Source organism: Eumetopias jubatus, unplaced genomic scaffold, assembly GCF_037043125.1.
Source record: "Eumetopias jubatus isolate StellerSeaLion01/CBP00866 unplaced genomic scaffold, mEumJub1_p1.0 scaffold_4, whole genome shotgun sequence".
Taxonomy (NCBI): Eukaryota; Metazoa; Chordata; class Mammalia; order Carnivora; family Otariidae; genus Eumetopias; species Eumetopias jubatus.
Window position 1 is genome coordinate 27,222,609 of NW_028274810.1, and position 13,076 is coordinate 27,235,684.

Below are 13,076 nucleotides of genomic sequence, written 5' to 3' on the forward strand. Positions count from 1 at the left end.
ACCAAAGATAGTACCTATCAGCAGCTTTAGCTCTGGTCCAGGCAGCACCATGTGAGCAGATCTGGGACCAATTACGACAGCAGGTACACACTTTTGGCAATTTCTGAACTCTGAGGACATCACCCTCCCCTCTTTTTCTTTTCTGTCATCCAGTCCCCTTCCTTTTCCTTTTTGCTCTTCCAGCTTTCTAACCAATTCCTGTTTTAAATTCAGTTTGAAATACCTAAGATGGTTTCTAATTTCCTAATTGGGCTTTAATTCATTAATCAGTCCTTTAATTTTTATATTTTTCAATTCTAGAATTTGTTTTGTTTTTTATTTTGTTGTTTTTCAAATACAAATATACCATATCACCTTTTACAGTTTCTAATACCAGTTCAAAGTTTGGCTTTTGTCTACTAGAACATACTAAGCATAACTGTTCCATGATCTATGTCTAATAATTCCAGCATGTAGAGTAACTGTGGGTCTATTTCTATTGTATATTGTTTCTGTTGTTTCTCGCTGATAGTATCTTGTCTCTTCATGAGTCCAATTATCTCTGATTATTTGCAGGATATTGAATTTTAAAATTACTCATAGATAAAATTTGACACCTAGGATAATGTTATCTTCCTCCAAAGATTTGGAAGATATGGGGGCATTAGAATAATGGACTACTTTAATCCAAATTCAAAGTTTAAGACTTTCTGGACCTAACAGAATCCTCGAAGTCTAGCTATAGTACTAGGACAATTAGTTTATTTACACTTCAATCTTACTCTTACACTGTAGTCCTTCAGGGGTCCCAGCCCTTGGCCTCACCTCTTCTTTCTTCCAGAAGTCCTAATTATCTTTTCATAAGTACCTCAGGCTGAAAAGAAAGTATCAGAGTTTGAAGCAAAAATATCAATGGAAACAATTCTCTTCTTCTAAAGTTAACAAAATACCAAAAAGACTCTTAAAGACTTTTTGCATATAATTTTAAATTTTCTTTTATTCAGAGATGGTCAAATTAAATTTATATAAGTCTCTAACACTGTCAAGGTTAGTTTTGCATTCTGATGTGTATATTTGTGAAAGACTTGGATATAAACATCCAAGAAAGTAATCATAACCAATACTTTTTAAACATAATTTTAGCAAATAGAAATTTAATTAATTTGGAAGAAAGTCACTACCAACATTCAGTTTTGCCTGATTCAAGTTCTTCTCTAGGGGTAGAGGGTCAAATCTGAAGACAAAAGTTTGGAGAGGAACCACAAAGCATGGTATGGAAAACACTTGAGCAGAGAAGATTCAAGGTAAAATAAAGGACTAGCAGTTCTGTTGTGATAAAATTCAGACCAGCCCCCTACTACTTCTACTGTGACAGACCTGGTGGCAATAACTTTTAATCTCCTTGCTTAGTAAATCAAATGAAGCAGTAATAATGACCAGCCCCGAATTTTCAAGCCTATTTTCAGTTTAGCATACCAGTAGCCTAGCTTCTCCTTGCCATATGCTGTTCCCATAGAACAACCTAACTACATTTACCAGTTCTCCAAGAAAAAATCATAAACACCCTGGAATGAGGTAAAATGAACCAAAAATCCTCTCATTAGAACCCCATAAGATGATCAAAAGGTAGGTATAATTTAATTATAAGGGTACCTGAAAGTGAGACAATCAGATTGAACCAACATGGTCCCAGAGAAGCACTATCAAGAAACACGACCCACATGCTGCAACGTTTCCTCACTTATGTCTCCCATCACTTATGATTTTATAATGGTATCACTGTACTTCACAGATTGCAGGGAGAGGGATTCGCAGGGCCTTTCCTCCATCACTTGGACCCTTATTTTGGAAGCACAGTTGGCTTTACGAACACAAATATCCTTTCTCAAACATAAATGCCTCCTTACACTTTTGTTACAGATTGTAATACAGGCTTTCATTTTATGGCTTCTTCTCTCCTTGGGTCATAATAAATATATTTTAAGATTATCATACTTTAACAGATTTCCTAAGAAATAAAAAAATAGTATCTCTATATCATTTCCTTCATCCAACAAGTCAAGTTCATTTTATGTGAAGCATTTCTCCCCTTGTAAAACCAGAAGGTAAGTTTTCCCAAAAATTATTTTAAGGGGCACCTGGGTGGCTCAGTTAGTTAAGCATCTGACTCTTGATTTTGGCTCAGGTCGTGATCTTAGGGTCGTGACATCAAGCCCCACGTTGGGCCCTGCGCTGGGCATGGAGCCTGCTTAAGATTCTCTCTCTCCCTCTTCATCTGCCCCCGCAAAAAATAATAAGAATTTTAATTTAAATTGACTCCCTAATCCTACAACTAACAAGTACCATGCTATCTAGGACCCCAAAGAAAGTGATCAAAAATCACGTTCTATAGAACTTCTTTGGTTTGTATTTAAACTAACAGTTTATGCACTTTCACAAAGAAATCAGTGTTATATTTTTCTTAACATTCAACTTAAAACATCAGACATAATAAGCTGAATGGGGGAAAATCGTGATCAAATGCTAAAAATGTAAACATGAAATAAAGTGAACATGAAAACAAATCTTTAAAAAAATTCATTTAATTACAAGAAAATTGGCCAGAAAATTGCACAGTTCCAAACAAATCCTCTATATAATCACAAGGGCTCATTTACCATCATCATTTTATATTTATCTTTCAGTAACGTTCCATCTATTGAACCTAGCCTTTACTTGCAAAAATTAGAATACATGGGTGTTTTTACTGTTTAGTAGTCCATAAACAAAATGGGCTTTTTTTTCCCCTGAAGTTAGAATGGTGTCTATCATTTTGCTTCAGAGAAACTTTAAAATTGTTTTCTTATGAGGATTTCAATTAGCCATTCCCCAAACCCACCGTAAAACACAAACAAAACAAAACACCACTGCTGTCTTACTAAGAGATTCCTGTCTTTCGTTTCATTTTACCAGCCTGAGCACAAATTCAGAGAAAAGCTTCGTAAGTCCTGCAGTTTCAAATTCCTTTTGTAACTCATCCAACGATGAATACTCTTTGACTTCAAATGCCAGAAACCTGCATTATACAAGAGAAACTCATGAATATGCCTAGATTTGTCAGAGTGTAATTATCGATTCAGTTACTTTTCCATCTGCAATAGTACTAAATTATACCTTTTGTGTTCTGTCTGTACTTTTGTTTCAAACAGTACACTAATCATTTTCTCTTTGCATTTCTTTCCACTTGAGTCCACATCTACTTTGGAGGTTTTCTGAAGAATCAGGTACTCCTAAATGATAAATCAGTACATTAAATACATATCTTACTCTGAATCTCCAAGTCCTAGTTTTAAAGGAGCCATGATCCTGCAGACTTATTTTCCTGCCTAGAGTACTCTCTGAATCCAGCAGTAAGAGGGCTACAGTGTCTTCCTATACTAGGCAGCAGAATGTGCCGGTAGAAGGTTTAAATCTGGACTTCAAGGCCTTCTAGATCTGATTCCAGGCTAAGCCCTCTGTGCCTCAGGAACCTACTCCACAAAATGGTACTCAGAACGGCACCTACCTTATGGGAAGCTGTGATGATTAAATGAGTTAATATATACAAAGTGCTCAGAGGTCAGCCTGGCACAATTAATAGTACCAGCTAGTGGCAGTATTATGACTACTTCTGTGTCTGAAAGAACAGGCACACAGCACTGACCATTCCAAACTGGATGGCATCTACAAATATGTACCTGTAATTCTCAATCCTGATATATAATCTTAAAAAATTTAGCAGAGATATTTAAATTAAATAGCACTTTAGGGAAAGCTTATAAAAAGGAAAAAACTCTTTAAATAAAAAGTATTAATTTCTCTGCATTAGCCAAGTTCTAGTCATATGAATAAGTACTTGTTAATTAATTGATGGATCCAATCTGAGTAACATCATCTGCAAAACAGCTGCACTTAGCCTAACATTCCTGAGCTGGCTTAAAGAAATATCTGAGCCTTTTAGGGAAATATGAACAAGGAAATTAATTTGTATTCATTTTGTCAGCCAGGAGTTGACCCAAAATGTCAAATTTTATAGATATATTAGAGATCACCTTGCAATATCTGGTTCTTTGGTCAGACCTCAAACCAAGATTTAAATTAAACTTTAATTATTTGTGGTATCTATATGCTACAACCCCAGCACTAATCTGGTTAACCAAACGCCAAATAAGTATTGTGATAAGCGCTCATCCTGAAAAAGCTAGGTAGTTAGTCTACAAATCTTTCAGATTATAGGTTGTGCAAGCTAAGTCTGTTTTGAATAAATTCAATTGTAAGTATTCTTGACCCAACCCATTTGAAAGCATAAACCTATTAAGTGATTTGTAGCGCTTTCAAGATTTAAAATATTAATAAGCAGCTTTCCTCGTCTGGTCCCACATAAAACAGGTTAGATGAGTTGAGCATGCGAACTTGGAGAATCTGAAGATGATGATGATTTTGAAAGCAGCTGCTGAGACAAGTCAAGTGGAAAGCAAAAGTTAGGTAGGAGGTGACAAGCTGACAGCCTACGGAAGCTACTACTTCCACTAACACTAAATTCTGGTTAGGAGGAACCAGCTCCTCTTTCCAGGTGTTACAGAAGCCAAATTAAAGTGTCAGGGTGTGTTTTTAACTGCCAAAAAGTTAAAACTTTTACACACTATCCACAAACAGACACCTTGCTGTGCCTGAGGGATGAGATACAAATATGCACAAACTTTTAATGCACATTTATAAAGTCGAGGCTCAAAGCTAATTAGAGAAACATTCACACACCAGAGATTTTTTTTTAATGACCTATCCCTTTCATTATGTGGAATAATTTTTAAGATATAATTTACTTATTCTTCAAGCTTTGCAAGTTTGTAGTTGTAATTAGGAAATAGAGACATTCCTTAAAAAATGGAGATCCATTAACATCTTAATGATTAATCTGTCCCATTGTCACAAAACACACTTTACAGACACATCATTTTAGCAGAAAATAGCCAAATTCATTTTCAACATTAAACTTTTTGGCACCTTGATATTGCTTCTGTCTCCTTGTAGTAAAATCAGTATCATTTTACCCATGAACATCAGTCTTCCTGTCAGCTTTAAATCGGAAGCCCACTTCTCAACAGTTTTGACGTATTTGGTCTTTGCTCTCATGTGATCTAAATGCACAAGAGTTAGCCACAGTCCATCATCCACAATCGTGCCTGTTGCAAAAGTATACTTTGCACTGCCACTTCCAGTGTCTGGTTGGTTGAGGACGTGCCTGAGATTCTGCTGAATCCAGAGAACCAGCTCGTGAACCATAGGTTCCGACAAAAGGTTCTCTGCTTGCTTAAGTAACTTCTCTTTCACAGTCATGGACTGGGCCCGGGTCAGGTGTTCAGAGTGGACCGAGATACCAGGTAGACACGAAGGGTAATTGAGTGGCAAATGGAACACCAATTCTAAAGGTACATCCGCACCCTTAAGTCCTTCGGCTTTTGTGAGAATTCTGAACACGGTCCCATCTGTCTCTGGAAAGCATCCAAAAATAATGATTAGCTATACATAATTCGATTTGAATGGCACACTAAGAAGTTAAAATTTTCGTTTCCGATGTCAATTTATGTTTCATGAGAAAACTGGAGTTACTTTACAAAGGAGACACACAATCCCAAGAGAGTCCTGATTTACAGATTATCTCCTTCAACCATACACATATACTCATGGATTCCTGCATCCCAGCACCCACGGTTTCTGTGGCATTTACATTCACCATTGCCCCATTTTTATTCAGGTTTACCAGAACGGCTTCTCATCACACAATTTTTTTCTACCCTCACTTAGTTCTAATTCTGGAAACTCGTAATAAACTCACATGAACATTCAGAGAACGAGTGTTGCGTATATATAAAATCAGTGATTAATTTAAAAGTTACACAGTGCATCCAAGGAAGGTCATCGTGTTGCAAAACCAAGTCAAAGCAAACACCGGAATGCTGTGTGGCTGCAGGACCCAAGAAACTGATGACTGTGCATGAGACAGTAACTGCCTGGCCCCGCTCTTTTCTGACTTCAAATGTATTTGTATCAGTGTAACATGAAGGTAGCAGGATGAACTAAAATGGGGCAGACATCAATTCAGCCCTCTCTGGCTCCACGAGGAGGAGGAGGGAAGCACACACAGGCTAGGAGATGAAACACTGCTCCCTTTCAGATTTGCTCGACTTCACCCCTCTGATGTGTTCCACACGGCTTCACCCCACTTTTCAAAAAGTTGATAAAACATCAGGCTGATTCATTCTGCAGGGGGCAGAAGCACACAGATCAGAAGAGCCAAGTAGAACAACTGGGTGCAGACGAATCTCTTTGAAGCTAACTTGCCTCTCTCTACCCCACTTCTTTCTCCACACACCCTTGTTCCATCCTCCTTCACGAGAGAGGCAGGCAAACCTTCCTCATTTTCATACCTGGATTGCTGCTCAATAGCCTCAACAACTGGAACCTGACTGTGTCCCCCTTGAAAGAACCAAACAACATTAACATGGCTTTCTAGCCATCTGATTCCATTTATATAAAAGCTCTTGTTACAGACGTTGATTCACACGGGACCAAACACATCTGCTACAAAAAGGTTTTTGTTGTTGTTGTTTTAATAGACTCTTTGGTATCAGATGCAAAGTACTACTATTTTAAGACACCACCCAGAAACACATTATATAGTGTTTTATATTATAAAGACCACTATAAAGACCATATTAAAATGATACAACTAAAATGTGTTTACATAAGTAAAATGGGTACTGTACAAAGAAGAATTTTCCAGACCTAACTTAGTACATTCCTCTACAATCCATGTTTCTCAAAACCCTTCTTTCTTCCACCCAGTTCCTTATTTTTTTAATATTTTATTATTAAATAGGGTCCCTATATGTCAGTTAGATCAGTACACTTCACTATGTGACATGGGCACTATTAAATACCTACAGACAACATATGACCAAATAGACTGAATAAACTCTCCAGAAATCCTTTAGGGAGCCCACTTTCTCCTTCAAGGGGAGGCATAACTTCTGAAGAACTTCATATATTCATCATTATTCATCATTCAATGAACATCACCTCTCTAAAATCTGTCTTATGATTCCCATGGTACTTTGACTTATTTTGTGGTACTTTCATACCAGAACTATTATGGTTGAACCAAATGAACTATTTTCTTCACCACTGGAATATCTCAAAATTTTCTTTTTAGACAACAACCAAGAAATAATTTTACAAGTTATAAGAAACTTTTAAATTTTACAGTTAAACAGTCTGAGCACTAGCTTGTAACCACGGGGCTCACAGGTACAGAAGTCCTTGCTACCTGTGATAGGCTAAAAAATGGCCCCAAAATGTGTATGTGTTAATCCCCAGAACATGGCAAAGGGGCCTTTGCAGATGTGATTAGGTTAAGGATCCTGAGATGGGCCCTAAACGTAATCACAAGTGTCCTTATAAGAGCAAGGCAGAGGGAAACTGTACCACAAAAGGCAATGTAATCACTGAAGTCAGATGCCATGCTACTGGCTTTGAAGATAGAGGACCATGAGCGAAGGGGTGCAAGAATTCAGCTCTAGAAGCTGGTAAAGGCAAAGAAGTGGATTCTGCCCCTAGAGCCTCCAGAGGGAACATAGCCCTGCTGACCACATGCTTTCAGCCTGGTGAAGCTGATTTCAGACTTCTGACCTCCAGGACTACAACAAGAGAAAAAAATGTGTGTTATTTTGAGCCACCACATTTTTGGAAATTTGTTATAGTAACCACAGGAAACTAATATAGAACCTGTGTCCACAAGGCAAGCTTTTCCCTTCAAGCAAGAATCCCTTTCTGATCAAAACCCTGAAACCCACAGTGTTCTCCAATCTCTGCCATATAAGTACCCACCTGTTCCTCCCCAGTGCAGGTAACCAACTGACAGAAACAGGCAGTCCAGGGAGAAAGTGTGGAAATGCTATTGATCTGGCCTTTCAAATCCTGATGAATTTGTATTTTTCTCTCTTAGTGATTTTCTGGTCCTAGTCAGCAAATAGAAAACAAGGGAGAGGGGCACCTGGATGGCTCAGTTGGTTGGGCGTTCAGCTCTTGATTTCAGCTCAGGGTGGTGGGATCAAGCCCTGTGTTGGGCTCCATGCTGGGTGTGGAGCCTGCTTGGGATTCTCTCACCCTCTCTCCACCTCACGCTCTCTCTCTCTCAAAAAAAAAAAAAAAGCAATGGGAGAAATCTTTACTTTTGCCTTAGAAAATTGTAAAATCATTAGTTATATGTTTAGAAGAAAAGTTGCTTTGATTCTTTCAAGAACTGGGAAGGATTAACATTCTTCCTAATTGGTCTTCTCAGAGACAGCGACTCCCTGCCCATCCCCCCCCCCAACACACACACACACACACACACACACACACACACTGGGGCTGCAAACTAAAAATTATACAAAATGATGTTATCTCTATAGGAAAATGAAAAGCCCAATAACAACCCCACTCTGCTGCTATTTAATGTGGTAATAAAATTATACATTCTTTTAAAAACTCATTTTCTCCCAAAAACTCTAGAAGTGTGTGTATTACCCTGCTGTCACATCTGCTTTAGTTTCTACATGCAATTAGACTGGCTCTCTCTCACGTCAGAATTTTTCATATAACCACATGTACTGTCAATCTGACTTTTTCATTAAAAAAAAAGAGAGATACACAAAAAACAAAGTTGCCTCTATCTGCTTTAAGACTATTAACAGCTTAGAGTGATTAACAGAAAAATAATCTGCTCTAAATCTCATGCTAATCTTTGCCCCTCCCTGACCTCAAAAAACTCTCTATTAACTCACAAATTCATCATTGTCAATAAACATCTATGCCCCAGAAAACTTATGCTTGCCCTAGAAAACTAAAATTTTCATAAGTTCCAAGACTATTTTAATCCAAAGAGCCTACCAAAAGATGTAGGCCTTGCCTCTGGTTGAAATTCACATAAAAATTCCCTAGTTGTTGTTGTTTTGTTTTGTTTTGAAGTCACCCTGCCTTATTTATAAGTGTTATCAATTTCATAAATAAAACACTAACTAAAATAGGTTTCAGACCTTGTTCTTCCCTACAAGTACATGCAAGAAATTATATACCTAACAACACACGAAACAACAAAGTTTCAAACTGGAGAAACTGAACTGAACCCCAAATTCCACAGCAGTGTTATTTTTAAGGATTTCCCCTATTTCACAGTCATATAATAGGAACTTAATGAATGCTGTCCAATAACAGAAGATTTTGGAAAATGTAAACAATAGAATGAGTTCTTCCAGATTTATTTAGAGCCCATTAAGAAGCCATATACAATTGACTTTCCTTTTACTTGCTTTTTTTTTTTTTTTCAATTTTTAGATATCCTCAAAGTAAGCCTTTGTTCAGAAAACCAAGAAGCAGCCCCAATCCCCTCTTGTACTTCATTGCATGGGGCTTTCTTTCCTCTTCCTCCCAGGCAGCTCGCCAGAAGTATGCATCCACTCATGCTTGTTTTTATGCTACGGCTGGATTTTTATATGTGTTTAAAATGTGGTTAGAGAAAAAAAGCAAAAGGAAAACTAAAAATAAGTGAAGCTAAAAGTGGCAATCCCATCCTTTAGAAGTCAGGTTCAAGGCTGAGTTGGTTTTACAGAGGTGAGCACAGTACTGACAATCAGCAGGAAACAGAGCTGAGCAGATTTAGAGGGGTCAGTGGGTGACAGTCATAATTCATTTTGCAAGAGGGCCCAATCCAATCTGAACATGAGTGTTAGCAGAAGACAAAAATTCTGAAGCTACTGTGCAAACATATTATATGATATTGAGTCTTATATACCTCCCATTTTACAACTTTTTGATCCACAATTTCCAGAAATACGACTCCACATATAATGAGCACTGACGACAGCAATATAATCTGTGACCCTTAACTATCTCATCAGGAAAATAAGGATTTATAACAGTATCATCTATCTGATAGGTGTGCACACATACGAATGCCCACACACTCCCCTTCAAAATTACTCAGAATGTAAGTTGGGTGACACGCATCTCCTTTCTCTGGGTGCTCATTATTGCTCTTTCACAAGTGTTATCCTTGCTAAGAATTCTTTTCCTCATAGAGCAGCCCCATTTCTATCAAGTGTCCATACACTCTGGTGCCTGGTGGTTACTTAACCAGCCTGAGCATCCGTTAACTTCTCCATAAAACAAAGCTAAGAGTACCCCTCACCAAGTAAGATGCATTTGAAGTATGAGGTACATGGAAGGTGACCCCATTAAACCAGGCACCTGGCCTGACTGCACTGTACAGGGAGGGGTAGAATATTTCTGATTTGGTCTACCCACAGCACTCCCTAGTAGACAGCAGTGTGGGGGTTTACATCATTTGCACCCATAAGAGATAGTTATACCTGATGCCTCTTACTATGAGTTTACTATAACCACTATAACAAGGCCATGTGCTTAAGTACCCTGAAATTCCCAGCACACATTAGCCCAACCTAACTGATTCCAATTAGTCAGGTTCTTCACTCTTATGGTTGACCCTTAGGCTGGCAGCCTAACTCTTCATGGGCAACCTCATACCAGAAGTGCAATCCCACCCACAATGTCCCACAGTGTTCTCCTGATTCCAGGGGCAAAAAGCAGCAGCATTTATTTGCAGGGAGGCCAGAATGGAACTGATGGTGTTAAGAATGTTCTGGTATCAATCTTGTATCCTCCAACCCAGGCTGACAGTGACAGGCAGCAACCCGCTGTATGTTTACTGTGGTCTATTAAAGAAGGCCTTACCTTACCCTTAATTCCCAGTTGTGAACATCAAACATCCCTATTTCAATCACTGAATTGTTCTATTCTCCAATGAACCTTTCAGCAACAAAATGTCCTAAGTTGTTACACTGAATTCTTTTATAATTCAATTACTTATTGATGCCAGAATGCTGAATTAAATTAATTAGGAGGCATGGCTTGAAAGTCATGCTCAATTTAACAGCGGATAAAGGGTTCACAGTGTTTTCGCTATTAAGAAACTGCTCTCTTTCTTTCTATGCTTACTTTTTTACATTTTCTCTGACCCATCAGCAGTATCTTATGCACAGCTATGTACTCATGACCCGGCTCACTACCACTCCATCCTTTTTAAGACGTGATGGGAAATCATATGTTCATTTTTCCAGGATATTTCAACTGAGCCATTATGAAAGAATTTAGAAAAACTGATGATCTCCCAAACAGCCTGCCTCAGGCAGAAGTAATTATCAATAGAGACATGGAGACAGTGAGTACGACGATGAATTATGAATGCTATCCAATCAGAAGGGGGGGTGACAAGAAAACACTAAAAATAAATTATTTCGTATGGATTGTCAATGATAGCTTCTATATAAGATGCAAGACAGGCTAGGCACTGAAAAGGAAGCAGCTCTATTACCCGAATTGGTTCACAGTGTCAGGATCAGAACAGTGGTCACATGACCACAGGTTATGCAAGGAGGAATACATGAAAAGGCCCAGCTCTGGCTTCCTGTGTGAATAAGCAACCAAATGATACCATGAAACTCATCTTAGTCCTAGATGGTTTTCTCACAACACCCAGAACATTTTTAGACTACTTTCTTAAAGGTCAACCAATTTATGGTCAGAAAGGCAATTTTAATAGTTGCTGAAACATAACAGAAGGCTAAATCCCATGCCAAAAAATTTACATAATGTATTTAAAAGCTAAGTGAAAATTGAAAGTGCAGTTTTGGCTTTTACTTAATAGAAGTCACAGAATAAGTTTTAACTATCATCAAAAAATAGCCAAAAGAACCTTTCTAGACTGTAAGCTCCCAGAGGACATGGGCGGTGTCTTTGAAACCCTGTTAGCGTTTACAGGGAATCAGTACACGTGAGTTAGATCAACGCGCCCCCAAGAGCCTCTAGTTGACAGCCACCTTTCAGCGGACTAGAAAAACGCAAAGGAAGAGCTATCAACTAGGAAACCTGAGAAAAGGTTCGGATAGAGCACTTGGCCAATTCAAAGACTCATTCAACAAACATTTACTAACTACCATATGCCTGGCACTGTCCTAGGTGCACGGAGTTTTGTGGTTACGTGACAGGCAGGGTCCCCGCCCACCCGCAACTTGGCACACTCAATGCCCAGAGAGTTAAAACTGTGGTTGAGTGCCCTGAAGGAATAATGCACAGAGCTTACAACGGGCAAAATACAATTTGGGGCAGTTGGGTTTAAACTGGGGGTGTCAGAACAGGCCTCTTTTCAAGGTGAGAGCTGAAGTCAACACCGGCGGCCCGGGAAGCTGGGTGGAGTGCGTTCCGGGACCAGGGCTGCGGGCGCGCAGGGCCCGGCGCTTGGCCCGTGGCAGCCGGGCGGGCGCGGGCCGGACGGGCGCGGAAGGCGGGGGCCGGCCGGCGAGCCGCACCGGCTTGGGCGCTGCGGTCCCCGTCCCCTGCGGAGCGCCGCCACGCTGTTCACGTTGGTGGGGGTCGCCTCACTCTCCCGCCTGCTCCCACACATCTCCAGTCCCGGTGCGTGTCGTTCCATCCTTCAACTAGCCGGGTCCGCGCGGGTGGGCCCCGGGGCAGGGAGCCCAGTCCCGGTGGTGGGGAGGAAGGACGCCCGGCCCCTCCCTCGCGGGGGTAGTCACCTGAGCGACTCAGCACTTTCCACTCGTCGGGCCCGCAGAAAATCGCGGCCAGGGCCGAGAGCTCCTCCCGGGCTGGCTCCGCCATGGCCGCCGCCGCCGCCGCCGCCGCCGCCCCTCCCCTTCCGCCGCCGCCGCCGCCGCTGCCGCCACTGCCGCCACTGCCCCTACCGCCCCTACCGGCCCGGAGCGGCGTGGACGGGCGGCCACTGGGGGGCGCCCCGCGTCTCCCGCGAGCGCCGCCCGGAGCGGGGACGGGGACCTAGGAGTCCGCCCTGCTTGCAGACTCGAGACGCCCGAAATCCCCTAACTGTAGCCCAGGCTTTGAACACTCACCATTCCCGCCCAGACTTGGCTCTGGGCTGCCGGGGTGGACAGACTGGGCGAAAGGTACTTGACGGTTAGGAAGACAAAAACAAGCGGGAAAGTGAC

At 40.6% G+C, this 13,076-nt stretch overlaps 1 protein-coding gene across 1 annotated transcript; it reads right to left on the minus strand.

Annotated features, from left to right (window-relative positions):
• Positions 1-2,545: 2,545 nt before the first annotated feature.
• Positions 2,546-12,753, minus strand: RWDD3 (RWD domain containing 3). The gene is made up of 4 exons (XM_028102078.2): positions 12,648-12,753; positions 5,002-5,489; positions 3,133-3,248; positions 2,546-3,034 (listed from the first exon to the last, which is right to left on the minus strand). The coding sequence occupies exons 1-4, from the start codon at positions 12,730-12,732 to the stop codon at positions 2,920-2,922; spliced, it is 804 nt and encodes a 267-aa protein (XP_027957879.2). The 5' UTR covers positions 12,733-12,753; the 3' UTR covers positions 2,546-2,919.
• Positions 12,754-13,076: the final 323 nt, after the last annotated feature.